Source organism: Pristiophorus japonicus, chromosome 1, assembly GCF_044704955.1.
Source record: "Pristiophorus japonicus isolate sPriJap1 chromosome 1, sPriJap1.hap1, whole genome shotgun sequence".
Lineage (NCBI taxonomy): Eukaryota > Metazoa > Chordata > Chondrichthyes > Pristiophoridae > Pristiophorus > Pristiophorus japonicus.
In genome coordinates this window covers 406,462,391-406,486,021 of record NC_091977.1, presented here as the reverse complement: position 1 = coordinate 406,486,021, position 23,631 = coordinate 406,462,391, and the positions used below count along the sequence as shown (strand labels likewise).

Genomic DNA, 23,631 nt, shown 5'->3' with positions numbered 1-23,631 from the left:
ATTAAATGGTAACTTCATGTGTAGCTCAGTTCCATGATAGGTAATTCATGTACCAAATGAAGCATTAGGGAGTACATACTCAAGAATATGCACTCTTTGAGCATGAAATTCAAGCATGGGGAACAAATATTGCCTTCTAGAAAAAAAACACAGGCTGAAATTCTAACATCCTTCTGCATTCATTCTTTACAACTTACCTCTTCATAGACATTCTTGGCATTATTGTTATCACCCAATAAGAGATAACCTACTCCAAGCTCATTCTTAATTGAGATATCATCTGGGTAACGATCTACCAGCTTCTGAAGGGTCATCACTGAACGTTTGATGTGGCCTGTACACACACACATGGATAATCAAATTCAAGTTGACAAAATGGTTGCAGCACACAAATCACATCATATTGTGTAATATATGTCATCTTACATTCAGGTGTTGAAGAACTTCTTAACTAACTATTTAACGAAACTAGCATCCTTATTTCCCCAACCATTTCTTAGGTAATGTGGCACTTTTCATTTTCATACTCTTCAAATATTTGCCATTATTTGAACTTTTGTACATCACATTTACTTTGCTGTCCTGCCAATGGCAATACTGGCAGCACACAAAAGCAAACAAGCAGTTCTGGCACGCCTGACACCTACCAAATAAAGTGGTTTTCACAGGGTCCTCCAGTAGTGGCAGCACCCCCAAAGGAATAAAATCCCTAGCAGAGGTGGGCTGTGTATCTTAAATTTGCAAAGCAGTTTTGTACTCTCTGGCTGCTATGTACCTGTCTCCAATCATCAAGGAACATGCGTCAACCAGAAATCAAATCACAGTTTGTTAAATTTTCTTATATGACTAATTTATATTTTGGCGCACTTTGCAACGTTTAAAGGTCTCTAATCCTTGCCAATTTTTCCCCTCCTGGGTTTGACGGCGTTGATTCAGTTCCACAGGTCATTCATCCTGCCTTTATTCAATAGGGTCTCTATCTAACCTGCCTTGACCTCCAAATAGATTATTTCTAGGTCTTTCTCCCTCTCTCCCCACCACTGTTTTTCTCTGTCTATTCCTCTTCCACCCATTATTCAAGAGGGTCTTCTCTTTCTCTCTCTTCGCCACCCCTCCATCCCATCCCACCTTAAGTGGAGTGAGACCAGGGTCCAAGCAGAAAGGATAGAGAGGACTATGGATAGGACTTTAAATTAGTAAAATGGGGGAGGGATCTGGTGAAAATAACAAGCCTGAAGATGAAAGAAATAGGAGATGAGTAAAGGTCAGACTAAGGTAAAGAATAAGGGTAACAAACGGTCAGGGAACAGATACAGTTATAGAACATAAGTATGAAGTGACTTAAAAATAAAGTGAGTGGAACACTTAATAAAAACAAATGAAAATTGCCTGTACAGCAATGTGCACGGCATCCAAACCAAAATGGGGGACTGGAGGCAAGAATTTGTCGCGAGGAGCCAGATGTAGCAGGGAATAGGGATAATTGAACCATGGCTAAATAAACAGGTCTGGCAGTTAAATATTGCAGGATATAACATATTTAGATAGGATAGGGAAAGAAGAATGGGAGGTGGGAGCTGTACTAATTAGAGATAACAATGGCAGTAGAAAAAAGGGACATAACTAACATTAAGATAGAAACAGAATCAATATGGATTGAGACAAAGGATAAGAAGGGATCAATCACGTTATTAGGAATAGTCTACAGACCTCCTTATAGTGGAAGGGAAGCAGAGGAAGAAATATCTAGGCAAATCTACGAAATGAGTGGTCGAAATTCGGTACCGTCATTTTTGGGGCGGTGTCACTGCCTGAATGCTGATTTTAGCGGCTGGCATTAGGCATAGCCTCAAAGTCCTAAATTCAGTTTTTACACCAAAGATGAGAGAGCAGCGCTAAAAAGTGACGTTGTACACATATCCTCGGGCGGGAGCTCAGGAGGCCTACTGAAGTTTCCGACGGGAGACTTCCGCCTTACTAGAAAAAAAAACGGGAAGGAAAAAAAGAACTAAGAGCTGGACTTTCCACTCAGATTACTAGGGCCCAAAAAATGGGCAATGTTTCAGCCTTGAGGATCACTGGAAGAGCTTCCATTTTTGGGATCGCTACTTTCAGCTATTTTTTGGGGGCGATGTGAAATGGGCCCTAGCGATGTGAAATGGGCCTCAGCGATGTGGAAGGCAAGGCTTCCCTAGCAATGGCCTTCTGCGCATGCGGTTTTTTTTGCAAGCAAGTTTTCCCGCGATTCGGGAGGTCAGGGGTCAATAACGCATGCACAGAAGGCAAACGGGAGGGGGAGAGGGAGAGAGGAGGAAAGCAGAGTCGCAGAGGAGAGAGAGAATTTAAAGGGAGAGATAAAACAATGTCTTCTTCTGATAATAGTGTCCATGATGTGGAGGGGGCTATCCTGATTTCCACCACCCCTGGGAGCCCTTCAATGGAGATTGTAGTCGAGAGAGATGTTTGTGTCAAGCATTAGATCCTAAGCACTTTTCTGACAAGGCAAACGAGGCCCTCGTACAGGAGGTGCACTCCCGGTGGGTCCAATTAACCTGGGGTGGGCATGGGAAACCTCTACCCCGAGCCTACAGAAAAATTTGGGGTGAGATCGCTGACGGCCCGAGGGGGTCCGACCAGTGCCGCAAGCGCTGGAACAGCCTGGTTGCTTCAGCAAGAGTATGAAATAGATTTGAGATTGTAATGATCCACATAATATGTAAATCTCCCGGATTGAAATTAAGCTGGTTATTCTTGCATATAATCCCTGCTAAGATCGGGACAGGCCTCGTAGCCTGTGCTCTTTTTAAGTCTAATTTTGGCACCGTCTCCTTTTGGGTTACCTTGGTGGATGGAGCACGACTGAGCACTGAGGTGTCCGGTCACCTCTGCCCAGACTGTGTTAGTCTCTCCGGCTGCTGTCACTTACACAGTGACCCAGCCTGGACTGGGGGAGAGCTGCCCTTGCTCACTGTCTGTCCTGGGACACTTTGGGACATTAGCTCCCGTCATTGCCGAGTTCACCAGCTATCCTGATTCCCACCACCCCTGGGGGCCCTTCAATGGAAATTGTAGTCGAGAGAGATGTTTGTGTCAAGCATTAGATCCTAAACACGATCTTTGTTATAACCATGCATCAATTGTGGATACAAACCCTATTAGCATATAATGTTGGAAACTGTTGTCTTTCCATGATGGTACCTAGTCAATTAGCTTATGCCATGCTCTTGTCAAGTTTGCAGAGGAAGATATCTAACAACCGCAGTGAGCAGAGGCGCACTGGAGGAGGCCCTGCTCGGCTGACCTCGAGGAACGTGCGGTGGCACTAGTGGCAACCCACAGTTGCTCGGCCACCACCCGTGGAGTTGCAGAACCCTCCCTTCCGTCACGTGAGTAATGTGTAAAGCAGTGTTAAAGTAATGTATCGTCACTTCATTATCATATACGAATGATGTCATGTTATTTATGCAGCTTCTGTTCTACTCTCAGGTTAACAACATAGAACATAAGAAATAGGAGCAGCAGCAGGCCATCTGGCCCCTTGACCCTGCTCCACCATTTGATAAGATCATGGCTGATCTGATGTGGGGCTCAGCTCCACTTCCCTGTCCGCTCCCCATAAATCTTCACTCCCTTATCATTCTGTCTATCTCCGACTGATCCAGCCTCCACAGCTCTCTGGGGCACTGAATTCCACATAGATGTACTACCATATGATCCATTAATCTGTAACATCTCTCGGTCACATTTATTGTAGTAGTGCTTCTCCTCCTACGTATGCCAGCGCAGCGCAAGATTCATGTTTACCCTTCTGTTCTAATAAGCTCAATCGTGTTTTGCAGGTCGCCCAGCACCAGAGGCGCAAAGGGAGGCCACACCCTCACCTGCCCCTGCACCAGCACCATTGGAGGTGCTCATCACCACGGGTGGTGGAGGAGGAGAACGAGCATGAGACCACTGAGCCCGAGGTGGAAACAGAGGAGGATGCCCCTTGCATTATAGCTGTACCTGCGGCCACTTGGTCGTCTTCGACAGAAATAGTAGCGGGACCAAGCGGCTTGCAGCCGGCGACGCCGAGGCATATATTAGTGCTCACGCCAACCCCACGGAGGTCGAGTCAGCGAGGTCAGTACACGCCTCTACTGGCTGATCGGATTGAGGGCTTGACCAGACTGTGCATGGAGAGTGTCGTGATAAGTCGCGACCCCCTCCAGGCATTCGGTGTTTACATAGGGAACATATCCCGGATGTCCGCTCGCATATCGGAGGATATGCAGCAGATGATCTGGAGATGCGTGTGCAGACCGTCGCCATCCATGCCTTGCGACATGTGATAGTGTCGGAAGATGGCACTGCACACCAAGGTGCCGTCCCACCAACCACTAGCACAGATGCGAGTCAGCAGGAAGAACTTCCTTCTGGCTCAGAAGTCATTTCCACAGGAACGTCTTCCCCTCCACCACCCGCTGAGCTGATTGTGTGCCCCCCCCGGGAAGTCTTGCCATCACCAGCTGCACATGTGACTCGTCCCGCTACCCGGGGACCCAAATGGGAGGGGTTAAGACACACGGAGGGGGGATAAAAGGACTTGGAGGGAAACGTGGTCACAGGTAGGGAGGGGGGTGTTTTATTATTGTTATTATTGTTGTGTTCTTATTGCTGTTGTTTTTTAAATTTATTGTTGGGTGATTGTTGGGGGGTGGGGGAAGTTACAGTTCAAAAAAAATTTGTTCCATTATTGTTAAATGAATAAAAAATGTATTGAATTTTACAATTATTGTGCAGTGTCGTCTAGTAACGTAAGGTAAGGTAAAACTAATACAATTGTTGGAAAACAATGGCCAGACCAGGCAAGGATGAAACGTAACGCAACTGCAACTGCTGTCTTTTTGTAACTGGAACTGGAACTGTCACCAATGTAAGTTCATGCAAAGTGTTCATTTTTGAGCTGCTGACGCAAGACTTTTGCAACCGCGTAACTCCCACGGGGTTTTTCCAGTCTTACGGGGGTGCGTGGGGGCATGGGTTCATCGCCAGGCTGATTGTCCTCCCCGAGGTCCTCATCAACCTCCTCCTCCACCTCCTCGTCTGCCTCTTCTGCATCTACTCTTTCCTGAGGTGGACTGGCAGCCTCATCTGGCAATTGTTGCTCTCTCCTTATAGCTAGGTTATGCAACATGCAGCTCACCACAATAAACTCAGCGACCTGGTCAGGGTGGTATTTTAGGCTGCCTCCAGAGTGGTCCAGGCATCTAAAGTGCTGTTTCAGCACTCCAATTGTCTTTTCGTTGTAACGCTTCTCGGCTTCTGTCTGGGGTTTACGCAGGGGGGGGTCATGAGCCAGCTGGCAAGGCCATATCCTATATCCCCCAGCATCCAACCGTGACCTTGTGGCTGCCTGTTAAACAGGTCAGAGACAGTGCTCTTACGCAAGATGTGCGCTTCATGGATGCTGCCTGGTAAATTAGCATTTACTGCCATGATTATTTGGTTGTGGTCGATAACGAGCTGCACATTCAGGGAGTGGAATCCCTTTCGGTTATGAAGCACCGCCGCATCCTGTAAAGAGACTCTCAGGGCAATGTGCGTGCAGCCTATTGCTCTCTGCACCTTGGGGAAGTTTGCTACTCTCGAGAAACCCAAAGCCCTCCCAGTCTGTGCCTCACTGGTCATAGGGAAGCTTGTAAAGTCCATCCTGCGAGCGTAAACGGCTTTAGTCACCTGTCGAACGGTGCAGTGTGTGGTGTGCTGAGAGATACCGCAAATGTCGCCAGCTGAGGCCTGAAAGGAGCCCAATGCATAGAAGGATAGTGCCGCAGTAACCTTTACCTCAACGGTCAGTGCTAAGGAAACTCCATTATCAGCCACTGGGAAAGTCGTCGCTAGAGTCCTCCTCAACTGTCTTCTCCCTGTGGCTGAGGAGCTCCTCCCAGAGTCACAGTGCGGATTTCGTCCCCTACGGGGCACAACCGACATTATTTTCACAGCGCGACAGCTGCAGGAAAAATGCAGGGAACAGCACCAGCCCTTATACATGGCCTTCTTTGACCTTACAAAGGCCTTTGACACCGTCAACCGTGAGGGTTTATGGAGTGTCCGCCTCCGCTTCGGATGCCCCCAAAAGTTCATCACCATCTTCCACCTGCTCCACGACGACATGCAGGCCATGATCCTTACCAATGGATCCATTACAGACTCAATCCACGTCCGGACTGGGGTCAAAAGGGCTGCGTTATCGCCCCAACCCTATTCTCAATCTTCCTCGCAGCCATGCACCACCTCACAGTCAACAAGCTCCCCTCTGGAGTGGAACTAAACTACAGAACTAGTGGGAACCTGTTCAACCTTCGTCGTCTCCAGGCCAGGTCTGTCGTCAAGCTGCAGTATGCGGACGATGCCTGCGTCTGCCCACATACAGAAGCTGAACTCCAAGTCATAGTCAACGTATTTACTGAGGCGTACGAAAGCATAGGCCTTACGCTAAACATCCGTAAGACAAAGGTCTTCCACCAGCCTGTCCCCGACATACAGCACTGCCCCCCCAGTCATCAAGATCCATGGCATGGCCCTGGAGAACGTGGACCATTTCCCATACCTTGGGAGCCTCTTATCAACAAGAGCAGACATTAATGATGAGATTCAACACCGCCTTCCAGTGCACAACTGCAGCCTTTGGCCGCCTGAGGAAGTGTGTTCCAAGACCAGGCCCTCAAATCTGTCACCATGCTCATGGTCTACAGGGCTGTAGTAATACTTGCTCTCCTGTATGGCTAAGAGACATGGACAATGTACAGTAGACACCTCAAGTTGCTGGAGAAATACCTTCAACGATGTCGCCGCAAGATCGTACAAATTCCCTGGAGGACAGACGCACCAATGTTAGCGTCCTCGACCAGGCCAACATCCCCAGCATCGAAGCACTGACCACATTCGATCAGCTCCGCTGGCCAGGCCACACTGTTCGCATGCCAGACATGAGACTCCCAAAGCAAGCGCTCTATTTGGAACTCCTTCACGGCAAACGAGCGAAAGGTGGGCAGAGGAAACGTAACAAGGACACCCTCAAAGCCTCCCTGATAAAATGCAACATCCCCACTGACACCTGGGAGACCCTGGCCAAAGTCCACCCTATGTGGAGGAAGTGTATCCAGGAGGGCGCCGAGCACCTCAAGTCTCATCACCAAAAGCATGCAGAAATCAAGCGCAGGTAGCCGAAAGAGCATGCAGCAAACCAGTCCCACCCACCCTTTCCCTCAACGACTATCTGCCCCACCTGTGACAGGGACTGTGGTTCTCATATTGGACTGTTCAGCCACCTAAGGACTCATGTTTAGACTGGAAGCAAGTATTCCTTGATTCTGAGGGACTGCCTATGATGATGATGATGGTAGGCTGTAGATCTCCCTTGATGAGCTGGCATATCTCAGCGATGACCTCCTTTTGGAAGCGCAGCCTCCGAAGGCACGTTATCAGAAAAGTTCAGGTATGATTGCTTTTCCCTGTAAGTTCGTCGGGTGTACGGTCTCCTCCGCCGCATTAATCTGCCACCTCTTTGATTGGGCTCTTCACTAAACCCAACTTCAGATTCCAGCACATGAGCATTTACAAATAATGGTAGAGAAGTTACAGACCCCATCATTATTGCCATAAATGCCCTTTTTCCTCTATAAATATAAATGTGAGATCAGTAAATAAGGCCTTTAAATAACTCTCAAATTATAATTATCCTGATAAGCCCCTTCTTCAAGCAGCCTCTCACTTCCTCCGACGTTCAAAATGGCGTCCGTAGTGCCGAGTTGTGTGAAGAGTGCCAGGTAGGAGCAGCTTTTCTCCAGCGAGCGATCAGCCCGGCGATGTGTGGACTATGTGTCGAAAGTTGCGGTGGGCGATCACCTCGGCGACGTAAAATTCTTGTGTGCCGAAAGTTGGGACGGCGATCTTTGGGCGATGTCCCGGCCCAACTTTCCACTGTTCAGGTAAAATGGGCGATAGCCTGCTTATTTGGGCGATAGGTCAGTGATCTTCAGTGGAAAGTCCAGCCCTAAAACTTCTGTGATCCACACTTCTCCACTATTAAAACTAATGAAAACATGCAGAAATAAATAGAGAGAAAAACTTACCTTCCTTCCTTTCTGGGCAATTCCGCTCTCGAGATCCACTTGTTTACGGTAACGTTTTCCTGGCTGTACAGCCGCCTGTTTGTATGGCAGCCGTACAAAACAAATGTCGCGACAGAGGCGTCAAAGAGGCGCTGTACGCTGGATGACGTCACCATGTGGGTGACGTTAGCCAGCGCAGAGTTGGCTCTTGGCGCCTCTGCCAAAGAGCCGACTCAATTTAGGTCGAGGTGTCGACGCCGCTTACCGACGATGGTAGGCATTTGCTGCCCGTTAGCCGCCTCCTGCGCACGGTAACGGGCGGTGTACAAAACCCAATTTCGACCTCATAGAATAATAATCATGGGAGATTTCAAGTACCCCCAAATAAACGGGTGAGAATCAAAGGGGGAGACATTCACCTTCATTTTCGGCGGTTTTCTCAGCGGTACAGCTGTTTTTGAAAGAGAAACCGCCCGGCGAAAGTTTCCCCCTTACTTTTTGAATGGTACCGCCCAAATCTCGAAGCGCCCACCGGGAGCAAACCGCCAACGTGCACCACCGAGAAAATCACCAGGGTGTTAGTTTGGCCTCAATGGAAGCCCGTCCAGATTGCCAAGGGAACCTCCCTGTAAAAGCTGCTTAAACAGGGCGGTAGGTGAGTACTCTGCAAAGAAAGGTAAGTTAAAGGTTCTTTATTTTTTTTAAATTGTAAAATGGCAATTAACTGTAAAACTATCTTGGGAATGTTTTTTAAACTTTTTTTAAAAAATGACATTTTTTTTAAAAAGTTTTCCCCCCTCCCTAGGCCCAACCGCAGCCTCGAGTAAATTAAAAAAATGTTTTAACCGCCCGTTTCATCTAGTTTCGCCTTTAACCGCCGAGAATACTGGTGCAAGATCCATTTTCTCACCGGGCGATTATTTTTACCTTAATTATGGAAATTCTTGCCAGCGATAATTGCAAAACGTTAATTGTTTTTCTGGGTGGCAATTGGGCATTGAGGGGCTCTAGGGAAGAAAACCATTCGGCCCATTATGCCTGCGTCAGCTCTTTCACAGAGTTATCCAATTAATCCCACTCCCGCACTTTCCCGATATATCCCTGTAAATGTTTCCCTTCAAGTATTTATCCAATTCAGTTTTGAATGTTGCTAATGAATCTGCTTCCACCACCTTTGGAGGCAGTAGTATTCCAGATCACAACAACTCGCTGTGTAAAAATGTTTTTCCTCTCTGTTGTCTCTGGTGCTTTTGCCAATCACCTTAAATCTGTGTCCTCTGGTTACCGACACTTCTGTCATTGGAAACAGTTTTCTGGAACGTAAAGATAAACCCCGGCTTCTATTCTCCACTGATAGCCGTCTTTTTAAACCCCTCTCCCCAGTCTCAACCCTCGTCTCTGACAAGAAGTTTGAGGAGCTCATGGACTTCTGTGTCTCTATGATTCTGACCATCCGTTCGGCTGCCTCTGCGTCTTCCCTTCCTTCCCCATGCTCACCGAGCCAAACTTCCTCTAAGGAAGCCCTCTGCCCTAGCCTCATAACTTTCTCCAGTTTCTCTCCGATCTCCTTTCATGAGATGTCCATGTGACCAACCTCCTGCTCCCTTGACCAACCTCCTGCTCCCTTGACCATATTCCCACCAAATTGCTGACCACCTTACTTCCTTTGCTGGCTCCTGTTACGTATGCAACAAAGGTTCAAACTGAGTGCTGTTTAACTAAGCAAGGTACAACCTTGGCTCTGCTTTATTTAGGCCCAAAAGTGCCCTACTCTCAAAATGGCTGGCCTTTTATACCTGAGTAGCACCATGTGCGTGCTGTTCAGTGACCTCCAACAATGACGCCACCTGGTGGCTACAAACAGAATGTACATACATGACAATACTACCCTCTGAGATCTTATCACAGTCTTTCACAGGTTGAGACGGTCCGGTGCTTTGCGCTCCCGGGTTGACCGTCTCAGTTCGATTCCAGCCTTGGGTGAGTGTGCAGGGTCTGTTGTGGCTGATGGCTGGATGACTGACTTGTTGGGGGTGGCAGTGGCCATGTCAGGAATTGCAAGTCCATTTTTATTGAACAAGTCCATGATGGAAATTCCGGGTTCACTGATGACCCTGGAGTCCTCTGAAGACTGCTGGTAGGTTGGTTGGTCGTCGATGGGTTCTTCGTCTGACTGTTCTGGCTCGTCTTTGTGCCTCAGCTTTGTCTGATCCATGAGTTTCCTGCAGGTTTGCCCATTCTTGAACTTAATATCGAATACTCTGTTGCCCTCCTTGGCCATGACCGTACCAGTGATCCATTTGGCATCCTGACCATAGTTCAACACATATACAGGATCATTAACAGAAATCTCGCGTAACACAATTGCGCGATCATGGTACCCTTGTTTACTTTGTCTTCTGTATTCAACATGATTATTTAAATCCGGGTGTACCAGAGATAGCTTGGTCTTAAGACCTCTTTTCACCATGAGTTCAGCAGACGAGACTCCTGTGAATATGTGGGGTCTTGTCCTGTAACTCAGCAGTATGCAGGACAAGTGGGTCTGCAGTGACCCTTGGGTTACTCTCCTCATGCTTTGCTTGATAATTTGTACTGCACATTCAGCTTGCCCGTTGGATGCATGCTTGAACGGTGCTGACCGTACATGTTTTATGCCATTAAGTTTTACAAACTCCTGACTGGTGAAGCACAACCCATTGTCGCTCACCACTATGTCAGGCAGACCATGTGTCGCGAACATGACATTGAGATTCTCTATGGTTGCCATGGGCGTGATGGATGACATGATTATGCATTCTATCCACTTCGAATAAGCGTCCACCACCACTAAAAACATCTTGCCCAGGAAGGGACCTGCAAAATCTACATGGATCCTGGACCAAAGTTTGGATGGCTATGACCACAGACTCAGTGGCGATTCTGCTGGTGCTTTGCTGAGATGCATGCAAGTGTTGCATGATGCATGCATGCTTCCAGCTCAGAATCAATTCCTGGCCACCATACGTGGGACCTGCCGATGGCCTTCATCATCACCATACCAGGATGCGTGCTGTGTAATTCACGCACGAACTTCTCTCTCCCTTTCTTGGGCATTACAACGCGATTGCCCCACAATATGCAATCTGCTTGAATAGACATTCGTCCTTGCGACGAATGTACAGTTTGGCCTCGTCGCACATTTGATTAGGTATGGCAGTCCAATCCCCTTTGAGATGCAACCCTTTACCACCGAAAATCGGGTCCTGGCTGGTCCAGGTCTTAACTTGTTGATTCGTGACAGGGATTCCTTCACTCTCAAAAGTATCCATGATTAACAGTAGATCCGCTGGTTATGGCGTTTCCACCTCCGGTGTGGGCAACGGCAACCGGTTCAAAGCATCGGCACAATTCTCTGTGCCAGGTCTGTGGCGAATGACAATCATAGGCAGATAATGTCAGCGCCCACCTTTGGATGCGGGATGAAGCGTTGGCATTGACACCTTTGCTCTCCGAAAACAATGAAATGAGCGGCTTGTGATTGGTCTCTAATTCGAACCTCAGACCGAACAGGTATTGATGCATCTTTTTAACACCATACACACACGCTAAAGCTTCTTTTTCTACCATGCTTTAGACAAACTTTTAGATGCATATGCGACAGGTTGAAGTTTCCCCGACTCATTGGCTTGTTGGAGTACGCAACCAATTCCAGATGACGATGCATCACAGGCCAAAACTAAATGTTTACATGGGTCATAAAGTACCAGCAGCTTGTTCGAGCAAAGCAGATTGGTGGCTTTCTCGAAAGCTCGGTCTTGCGATGCGCCCCACACCCAGTTGTTGCCTTTTCTCAATAGCATGTGCAGTGGTTCTAGTAAGGTGCTCAATTTAGGTAGGAAGTTACCAAAGTAGTTCAGTAGACCCAGGAACGAATGCCGCTCCATCACATTCTGCAGCTTGGTTTTCACGTCAGTAGATCTGGAGCCATCATTCCTTCCGAGGAATTCGACCTCCGGTGCCATGAAGACGTACTTTGAGCGTTTCAGTCTGAGTCCCACTCTGTCCAAATGCAGCAGAACCTCTTCCAGGTTGTTCAGATGTTCCTTGGAGTCATGACCAGTGATCAGGATGTCGTCTTGGAACACGACGGTTCTGGGAACAGACTTCAGTAGACTTTCCATATTCCTCTGGAATTTTGCTGTAACCGAGCGAATTCCAAAAGGGTAAACAAACAGTCCTTTGTGCATGTTAATGCACGCAAGTCTCTTCGACGTCTCGACCAACACCTGCGTCATACAGGCCGACGTCAAGTTCAGTTTTGCGAACGACTTCCCTCCGGCTAGCATCGCAACTGGTACTGATCTTGTTTCGAAACCCTGATCATCATAGCCTTGTAGTCTCCACAGATTCTGACTGCCATTAATTTTCAGCACAGGAACAATGGGGCTGGCCCATTCATTAAATTCGACCGGTGATATGATCCCTTCACGCTGGAGTCTGTCCAGTTCAATTTCGACCCTCTCCCTCATCATATACGGCACTGCCCGATCTTTATGATGGACGGGTCTTGCATGTGAGTCCATGTGGATCTGCACCTTGGCTCCCGTGAAGTTGCCGATACCCAGTTCGAACAGCGAGGGGAACTTGCTCAATACTTGTGCACATGTATCTTCCTCCGATGACAACGCCTTTATGTCATTCCAGTCGCATCTGATTTTCTCTAACCAGCTCCTGCCGAGCAGCGTTGGGCCATTGCCTGGAACAATCCACAGCGGTAACTCGTGAACCGCACCGTTATATGACACATTAATTTGTGCACTGCCAATCACCTTTATCAGTTCTTTGGTGTACGTGTGCAGTTTGGCGTTAACAGGGCTCAGGCTGGACCTCACAGTCTTAGTATCCCACAGCTTATTAAATGCCCCTTCATTCATGATCGAATGACTCACCCCCGTGTCCAGTTCCATCAATACCGGTATCCCGTTAAACTTCACATCAATCAAAATTGGTTTACTCTTGGTTATGAAGGAGTACATCACCATCTTCATCATCATCATAGACAGTTCCTCGGAATCGAGGAAGACCTGCTTCCACTCTTAATGAGTCCTTAGGTGGCTGAACAATCCAATACGAGAACCACAGTCTCTGTCACAGGTGAGACAGATAGTCGTTGAGGGAAAGGGTGGGTGGGACAGGTTTGCCGCACGCTCTTTCCGCTGCCTGCAATTCATTTCTGCATGCTCTCATAAGAACATAAGAATTAGGAACAGTAGTAGGCCATCTAGCCCCTCGAGCCTGCTCCGCCATTCAATAAGATCATGGCTCTCGGCTATGAGACTAGAGGTGCTCAGCGCCCTCCTAGATGCACATCCTCCACTTAGGACGGTCTTTGGCCAGGGACTCCCAGGTGTCAGTGGGGATGTTGCACTTTATCAGGGAGGTTTTGAGGGTGACCTTGTAACATTTCCTCTGCCCACCTTTGGCTCGTTTGCCGTGAAGGAGTTCCAAGTAGAGCGCTTGCTTTGGGAGTCTCGTGTCTGGCATGCGGACAATGTGGCCTACCCAGCGGAGCTGATCAAGTGCGGTCAGTGCTTCAATGCTGGGGATGTTGGCCTGGTCGAGGACGCTAACGTTGGTGCATCTGTCCTCCCAGGGGTTTTGTAGGATCTTGCAGAGACAGCATTGGTAGTATTTCTCCAGCGACTTGAGGTGCCTACTGTACATGGTCCATGTCTCTGAGCCATACAGGAGGGCGGGTATTACTACATCTCTGTAGACCATGAACTTGGTGGCAGTTTGGAGGGCCTGGTCTTCAAACACTCTTTTCCTCAGGCAGCCGAAGGCTGCACTGGCAGTGGTGTTGAATCTCGTCTTCAATGTCTGCTCTTGTTGATAAGAGGCTTCTGAGGTATGGGAAATGGTGCACATTGTCCAGGGCAGCACCGTGGATCTTGATGACTGGGGGGGGCGGGGGGGCAGTGCTGTGCGGTGAGGACAGGTTGGTGGAGGACCTTTGTCTTACAAATGTTTAGCTTAAGGCCTATGCTTTCGTACGCCTCAGTAAATACATCGAGTATGACTTGGAGTTCAACCTCTATGTGCGCAGATGCGGGCGTCGTCCGCGTACTGTAGCTCGATGACAAAGTCTGGGGTTGTCTTGAACCTGGCCTGGAGTCGACGAAGGTTGAACAGGTTCCCACTGGTTCTGTAGTTTAGTTCCACTCCAGCGGGGAGCTTGTTGACTGTGAGGTGGAGCATGGCAGCGAGGAAGATTCAGAAGACAGTTGGCTCAATGACGCAGCCCTGTTTGACCCCCGCCCGGACGTGGATTGGGTCTGTAATGGATCCGTTGGTAAGGATCACGGCCTGCATGTCATTGTGGAGCAGGCGGAGTATGGTGACGAAGTTTTGGGGGCATCCGAAACGGTGGAGGACGCTCCATAGACCCTCGCGGTTGATATTGTCAAAGGTCTTGCTAAGGTCGAAGAAGACCATGTATAAGGGCTGGTGCTGTTCCCTGCATTTTTCCTACAGCTGTCGCGCTGTAAAAATCATGTCTGTTGTGCCACTGTGACTCCGGGAGGAGCTCCTCAGCTACAGGGAAAAGACGGTTGAGGAGGACTCTATTGACGACTTTTCCAGTGGCTGATAACAGGGAGATTCCTCTGTAGTTGCCGCAGTCGGACTTGTCCCCATTTTTTAAAGATGCCCACGATATCTCTAACGACCACCTTTCCGAAGCACAGCCTTCTGACGCACTGCTCCTTGGAGAGGTCCAGATATGAGCGCTGCCATCGGTAAAGCTGTGAGGGGCAAGGCCTCCTGCTCCGAAGTCTAGGGGCTCTCTTCTTCGGCCACCGACATGGTCAACAGCCCTTCTCTCTTCACGACGCCTTACTACAGCATGTATAATGAGACGCTGACGAAGTAATGCCCCAATTAAAGTTTTAGAAATAAGTTTCTCTCAATTGGAACTGCTATGTCTGTCTGCCTGCCGGCCGCTGCAAACTCAGAGGCTCACCACCGTGCTGTGTGTAAACATTGCACTGACTGTGACCTCTGAGGGAAGAGCTTCCTCATCCTCTTAAGTAGCCCCCAGTTAACGACTCTGCAAGCCTATACCAATTGGTTTTCCAGACGTTGTTCTTGGCAGCCGCTAAATGAGGCAGCCGCACCTAATTTTCCAACCGGGCTGCAAGTGTGGGCATTGCATCAGGAATACGTCATGATTGGAGTGATTATCAGTAGCCAGACGCTACTGGTTTACGCTCTTGGTAAACCTCTAATGAATTTTCGGTTGGGGCGTTAACCGATGCACTCCCAGTCGGTAACCTCTTACACTCCCATTAATGCCCCCTCTGGTTGCTAACTGAGGCGTAAGGTAATTGAAAATCCAGCACCAAGTTTTACAATACTCCTGTTAATCGCCTTGGGACGTTTAACTACGACAAAGATGCTATAAATATAAGTTGTTCTTGTTATTTACTCTATCATGACTTTGAATACCTCTATTAAATCTCCTGTTAATCTTCTCTGCTCCAAGAACAACCCTAGTGATTCAAACAATATCAATCGCACTACCCTCTCTCTTACTCCATCAAAGAACTCGATCAAGTTACTCAAACATGATTTGCCTTTTACAATTCCATGCTGACTTTCATTTATTAGCCCATACATAGCCAAATGTCAATTCATTTTGTTCCAGGTTACTTCCACACCATTGACGTTAGGCTGACTGGCCTATAGTTGCTGGGTTTATCCCTCCTCCCGTTTTTAAATAGGGGTGCAACATTTGCAATCCTCCAGTCTCTGGCACAACCCCAATATCCAAGGAGGATTAGAAGATTGTGGCCAGGAGCCTCTGCAATTTCCATCCTTACTTCCCCATAGTAATCTATGATGCAACCTATCCAGACCGGGTGACTTCTCTGCTTTGAGGACTGCCAACCTTTTAAGTAATACAAAAGCAAAATACTGCGGATGCTGGAATCTAGAATAAAAACAGAAAATGCTGGAAATCTCAGCGGGTCAGACAGCATCCGTGGAGAGGAAGCAGAGTTAACGTTTGGGTTGATGACCCTTCGTCAGAACTAGAGTGTGTTCGGAAAGTACGGATTTTTAACGAGCACAGAAAGGGGGAGGGGAAGAAAGAACAAAAGGGAAGGTCTGTGATAGGTTGGAAGACAGGAGAGATTAGAGAGATAAAAGGGATGATGGCCCACATTCAAATTGTAATGCCAGGAGTTAGAAAAACATTAGTCAAGATAGGGCGTGAATGGTGGGATAATGACCAACTGCCATTAGAGACAAGGAGAAAAAAAAGAAACAGGCTCTGGGCAGGTAGGGGGAGGAAAAAGGGAGCCAAAGATTGGCCACAGCTACGCTCTGAAATTTTTGAACTTGATGTTGAGCCCAGAATGCTGTAAAGTGCATAAATGAAAGATGAGGTGCTGTTCGAGCTTGCATTGAGCTTTGCAGTGTAGGAGACCGAGGACAGAGAGGTCAGAGTGGGAACGCAGTGGAGAATTAAAGTGACAGGTGACTGGAAGCTCGGGGTCACACTTGTGGACTGAATGGAGGTGCTCCGCAAAGCGGTCACCCAATCTACGCTTGGTCTGCAGAGGAGATGACATAGTGAGCAGCGAATACAGTATATTAAATTGAAAGAAGTACAAGTAAATCGCTGTTTCACCTGGAAGGAGTATTTGCGGCCCTGGATAGTGGGAAGGGAGGAGGTAAAAGGGCAGGTGTTGCATCTCCTACGCTTGCACAGAAAGGTGCCGTGGGAAGTGGAGAGGGTGCTGGGGGTGATTGCGGAATGGACCAGGGTGTCACGGAGGGAGCAGTCCCTTCGGAATGCTGAGAGTGGTGGGGAAAATGTGATTGGTGGTGAGATCACTCTGGAGGTGGCGGAAATGGCGGCGGCTGATCCGTTGAATGTGGAGGCTGGTGGAGTGAAAGGTGAGGACAAAGGGAACCCTGTCATGGTTCTGAGAGGGAGGGGAAGGGGTAAGAGCAGAGTTGCGGGAAATAAAATGGACACAGTCGAGGACCAGGTTAACTACGGTGAAGGGGAATCCTCTTGAGGAAAAAGGAAGACATGTCAGAGGCACTAGTGTGAAAGGTGGCGTCGTCAGAGCAAATGCGACGGTGATGGAGGAACTGTCTTTACAATTAGCGGGGTGGGAGGAAGTGTAGTCCAGGTAGCTGGGGGGTGGGGGTCAGTGGGCTTATAGTGGATACTGGTCGAAAGCCAATCCCCAGAGATGGAGAGACAGAGAAGTCGAGGAAGGGAATCCCACGAAAAGGCAGGTAGAGCTAGGATCCATGCTGGTTTCCATAGCAACATCTTTAATTTGGAGTAATAGCGGAGCAAGCTTTTAAGTAACTCTTCTTTACCTATTTTCATCCTATCTAACATCGCTTCTGCCTCTCCCTTTCATCATCATATCATAGGCAGTCCCTCGAAATCACTCGAATACTTCCACTCTAAAAGTGAGTTCTCAAGTGATTGTATTGTCCAATACAGGAATTAATCTCTGTCACAGGTGGGACAGACAGTCGTTGAAGAAAAGGGTGGGTGGGGAGTCTGGTTTGCCGCACGCTCCTTCCGCTGCCTGCGCTTGTTTTCTGAATGCTTTCGGCGACGAGATGAGAGTTGCTCAGTGCCCTCCCAGATGCACTTCCTCCACTTAGGGCGGTCTTTGGCCAGGGTTCCCAGGTGTCGGTGGGGATGTTTCACTATCAAGGAGGCTTTGAGGGTGTCCTTGAAATGTTTTCTCTGCCCACCTGGGGCTTGCTTGCCGTGTAGGAGTTCCGAGTAGAGCGCTTGCTTTGGCAGTCTCGTGTCGGGCATGTGGACAATGTGGCCCACCCAAAGGAATTGGTTGAGTGTGGTCAGTGCTTGGATGCTGGGGTCGTTGGCCTGGTCGAGAACAGTGACGTTGGTGCGTCTATCCTCCCAGGGAATTCGCAGGATCTTGCGGAGACATCGTTGGTGGTATTTCTGCAGCAATTTCTGCTGTATATGGTCCACGGTTCTGTGCCATACAGGAGGGCGGGTATCAGTACAGCCCTGTAGACCATAAGCTTGGTGCCAGATTTGAGGGCCTGATCTTCGAACACTCTCTTCTTCAGGTGACCGGAGGCTGCGCTGGGGCACTGGAGGCGGTGTTGGACCTCGTCGTCGATGTCTGCTCTTGCTGATAGTAGGCTCCCGAGGTATGGAAAGTAGTCCACGTTGTCCAAAGCCACGCCGTGGATCTTGATGACTGGGCGGCAGTGCTGTGTGGCGGGGTCAGGTTGGTGGAGGACCTTTGTCTTACGGATGTTTAGTGGAAGGCCCAGGCTTTCGCACACTTCAGTGAAGATGTTGACGATGGCTTGGAGTTCAGCCTCAATGTGCGCAGATGCAAGCGTTGTCCGCGTACTGTAGCTCGACGACAGAGGATGGGACGGTCTTGGATCTCGTCTGGAGGCGACGAAAGTTGAACAAGTTCCCACTGGTTCTATAGTTTAGTTCCACTCCGGCGGTGAGTTTGTTGAGCGTGAGATGGAGCATTCATTATTGCTACATTGGCAGCATCCTCTTCTCCAGTGACGACAGATGCAAAGTACCCATTTAGCATCTCAGCCATGCTCTCTGCCTACATAAGACTATCTCCTTTTGGTCCCTAATCAGTCCACCCTTCCTTTTACTATTTGTCTGTTTAGAAAACCTTTTGAGTCCCCTTTTATGTTAGCTGCTAATTATTCTCATTTTCTCTCTTTTTGCCTCATTCCCATTTTTAGATCTCCTCGGTACTTTCCACATTCAGCTTGGTTCCGCAAGATCCTACAAATCCCCTGGGAGGACAGTCGCACCAACATCAGCATCCTCGTCCAGCATTGAAGCACCGACCACACTCCGCTGGGCAAGCCACATAGTTCGCACGCCAGACAAGAGACTCCCAAAGCAAGTGCTCTATGCGGAGCTCCTTCACGGCAAACGAGCCAAAGGTGGGCAGCGTAAATGTTACAAGGACACACTTAAAGCCTCCCTGATAAAGTGTGACATCCCCACTGACACCTGGGAGTCCCTGGCCAAAGACCGCCCTAAGTGGAGAAAGTGCATCCAGGAGGGCGCTGAGCACTTCCGAGTCTCAACGCCGAGAGCGTACAGAAATCAAGCACAGGCAGCGGAAATAGCATGCGGCAAACCAGTCCCACTCACCCCTTCCCTCAACGACTATCTGTCCCACCTGTGACAGAATCTGTGGCTCTTGTATTGGATTGTTCAGCCACCAAAGAACTCACTTCAGGAGCGGAAGCAAGTCTTCCTCGATTCCGAGGGACTGCCTATGATGATGATGATAATGATGACTACTGTATTATGAACCTTACAATTGTCATCAGCCTCCTTTTTCTGTCCCATTTTGACCTTTAGTCACCCAGGAAGCTCCTACCTTTTGATGTCCTTCCTTTCATGGGAATATGTCTATTCTGTACCCGAACCATCTCCTCTTCAAGAGGACACAGACAGGCTGGTGGAATGGGCGGACATGTGGCAGATGAAATTTTACGCAGAAAAGTGATACATTTTGGTAGAGAGAAAGAAAGAATGAGGAGAGGAAATATAAAGAACATAAGAAATAGGAGCAGGAGTAGGCCATTTGGCACCTCGAACCTCAATAAGATCATGGCTGATCTGATCCTGGCCTCAACTCCACTTCCCCGCCCGCTCCCCATAACCCTTGACTCCCCTATCATTCAAAAATCTGTCTATCTCCACTTTAAATACATTCAATGACCGAGCCTCCACAGCTCTCTGGGGTAGAGAATTCCAAAGATTCACAGCCCATGAGAGAAGAAATTCCTTCTCATTTTGGTTTTAAATGGGCGACCCCTTATTCTGAAACTACGCCCTCTAGTTCTAGATTCCCCCATGAGGGGAAACATCCTCTCTGCATCTACCCTGTCAAGCCTCCTCAGAATCTTATGTGTTTCAATAAGATCACCTCTCATTCTCCTAAACTCCAATGAGTATAGGCCCAACCTGCTCAACCTTTCTTCATATGACTACCTCTTCATCTCAGGAATCAACCTCGTGAACCTTCTCTGAACTGCCTGCAATGTAAGTATATTCCTCCTTAAATACAGAGACCAACGCCCTGTACAGTTGGAGGACTTTCCTACTTTTATACTCCAGCCCCCCGCAATAAAGGCCAACATTCCATTTGCCTCCCTGATACTTGCTGTATCTGCATACTATCTTTTTGCATTTCATGTATGAGGACCCCTCTGTACTGCAGCACTTTGTAATTGCTCCCCATTTAAATAATAATTTGTGTTTTTGTTTTTCCTACCAAAGTGGATAACCTCACATTTTCCCACACTGTAGTCCCATCTGCCAAATTGTTGGCCTTCACTGAGCCTATCTATATCCCTTTGTAGATTCTTTGTGTCCTCCTCACAACTTGCATTCTCACCTATCTTCGTATCAGCAGCAAATTTGGCTACATTACACTTGGTCCTTTCATCCAAGTCGTTAATATAAATTGTAAATAGTTGAGACCCCAACACTGATCCCTGTGGCACTCTACTAGTTACAGTTTGCCAACCTGAAAATGACCCATTTATCCCGACTCTTTGTTTTCTGTTAGTTAGCCAATCCTCTATCCACGCTAATATATTACTCCCAACCCCGTGAGCTCTTATCTTGTGCAGTAACCTTTTGTGTGGCACCTTATTGAATGCTTTCTGGAAATCCAAATACACGACATCAACTGGTTGTCCTTTATCCACTCTGCTTGTTACATCCTCAAAAATGATTTCCCTTTCAAAAAACTATGTTGACTCTGTTTGACTGTATTATGATTTTCTAACTGTCCTGTTACTACTTCCTTAATGATGGACTCAAGCATTTTCCCAATGGTAGATGTTAGGCTAACTGATCTATAGTTTCCTGCTTTCTGTCTCTCTCCTTTCTTAAATAGGGGCGTTACATTTGTGGTTTTCCAGTCCCCTGGGACCTCTCCAGAATTCACTTAATTTTGGTAAATTACAACCAATACATCCACTATCTCTGCAGCCACCTCTTAAGACCCTAGGATGCAGGCGATCAGGTCCAAGGAACTTGCCCATCTTTAGTTCCATTCGTTTGCCTAGTACTTTATCTCTAGTGATAGTGATTGTTTTAAGTGCCCCCCCCACCCCCAATCAATAGCTCCTTGATTATCAATTATTGGGATGTTTTAAGTGTTCTCTACCGTGAAGACCGATACAAAATATTTGTTCAAAGTCTTTGCCATTTCTCCGTTTCCCATTGTTAGTCTCCAGTCTCATCCTTTAAGGGACCAACATTTACTTTAGCTACTCGCTTCCTTTTTATACACCTGTAGAAGCTCTTACTCTCTGTTTTTATATTTCTTGCCAGCTCATAAGCTATCTTCTCTGTCTTTATCATTTTTTTAGTCACCCTTTGTTGATTTCTAAAAATGTCCTAATCCTCTGGCCTTCTCAACATTGTATGCCTTTGTTTTTAATTTGATACCATCCTTTATTTCCTTAGTTAGCCAGGGATGGTTCATCCTTCTCTGAGCGTCTTTTTTTCTCACTGGAATAAATCTTTGCTGAGAGTTATGAAATATCTCCTTAAATATTTGCCACTGCTTTCCTACAGTCTTAATATATTTTCGCAGTCGACTTTAACCACTCTGCCTTCATGCCTTTTAAATTACCTTTATTTGAGACCTAGCTTTCTCACCATCAAACTGAATTTGAAATTCTACCATGTTATGATCACTCGTCCCAAGAGGATCTTTCACTACTAGATCATTAATTAATCCAGACTCGTTACACATTACCAGATCTAAAATAGTCTGCTCCCCGGTTGGTTCCACAATGTATTGTTACAAAACAGCATCCTGCATACACTCTATGAACTCTTCCTCCAGGCTACCTTTGCCAATTTGATTTGTCCGATCAATATGAAGATTAAAATCGCCCATGATTATTGCTGTACTTTTCTTACAAGCCTCCATTATTTCTTGATTTATACTCTGTGCTACAGAGTGGCTACTGTTTGGGGGCCTGTAAACCATGCCCACCAGTGATTTCTTTCCCATATTATTTCTTATCTCCACCCAAACTGATTCTACATCTTGATCTTCTGAGCTAATATCACTAAAGGGTACAATCATAAAGGGGGTGCATGAACAGAGAGACCTAGGGGTATATGTGCACGAATAATTGAAGGTGGCAGAAAACAGTTAAAAAAGCTGACAGGATACTGGGCTTCATGAATAGAGGCTTCATGAATAGAGGTATAGAGTACAAAAGCATGGAAATGATGTTGAACCTGCATAAAAGACTGGTTTGGCCTCAATCGGAATATTGTGTCCAATTCTGGGTTCCACACTTTAGGATGGATGTGAAGGCCTTAGAGAGGGTGCAGAAAAGATTTCGGAGAATGATTCCAGGGATGAAGGACTTCAGTTACGTGGATAGACTGGAGAAGCTGGGGGTGTTCTCCTCAGAACAGAGAAGATTGAGAAGAGATTTGATAGAGGTGTTCAAAATCTTGAGGGGTCTGGACAGAGTAGATAGAGAGAAACTGTTCCCATTGGCAAAAGTATCGAGAAATAGAGGACACAGATTTATGGTGATTGGCAAAAGAACCAAAGGCGACATAAGAAAAATCCTTTTTACACAGCGAGTGGTTAGGATCTGGAATGCACAGCCTGAAGGGGTGGTGGAGGTGGACTCAATCACTACTTTCAAAAGGGGGTTGGATAAGTACCTGAAAGAAAAAAATTTGCACAGCGACGGGGAAAGGGACTAGCTGAAGCGCTCTTGCAGAGACCTGGCATGAGCTCGACGGGCCCGAATGGCCTTCTTCCGTGTTGTAACCATTCTATGATTCGATGAAGGCCTCCCATTTGTTCAATTACTGTTTTGCTCACCAATTTTTGATTTCAATCCCTTTTCAACTCACTCCACCAGTAAATATTTTTAGGCTTGATTGACCCATGTCTTTTCCCATAACTATCTTAAACCTAATGATATCATGATTCCCCAAATGCTCTCCCACTGAAACATGCTCCATTTGCCCCAGTTCATTGCCCAGAACTAGATCCAGCACTATCTCCTTCCTCATTGGGCTGGAAACACACAGATCGGGAAAGTTCTCTTACAAATTTCAGGAATACCTCCCCTTCTTTGCCCTTTACACTATTAATATCCCAGTCTATAATAGTATAATTGAAGTCCCCCAATATCACTACTCTGTAGGAGCTGCATCTTTTTGTAATGCCTGCACATTGGCTCCTCTATCTCTTACCCACTATTTGGTGGCCTATGGTATATACTCAGTAAGTAGTGTAATAGCTCCTCTATTGTTCCTTAATTCTAACCAAATAGATTCTGTCTTTGACCCGTCAACTTCATCCCTCTCCAGTGCTATAACAGTTTCTTTGATCAATACTGCCACCCCTCCTCCTTTTTACCCATCCCCATCTTTCTTGAATACCTTGTTGTCAGGAATATTAAGGTCCCAACTCTTCCTTTCTTTGAG

The 23,631-nt window shown here is 47.3% G+C and overlaps 1 protein-coding gene across 1 annotated transcript in view; it reads right to left on the bottom strand.

Moving 5' to 3' along the window:
- The window catches only part of unm_hu7910 (un-named hu7910), a 397,894-nt gene that overhangs the window by 61,742 nt on the left and 312,521 nt on the right, over positions 1-23,631 (bottom strand). The window contains 1 exon segment of the mRNA XM_070891910.1: positions 198-334. Coding sequence (XP_070748011.1) covers positions 198-334 — 137 coding nt within the window.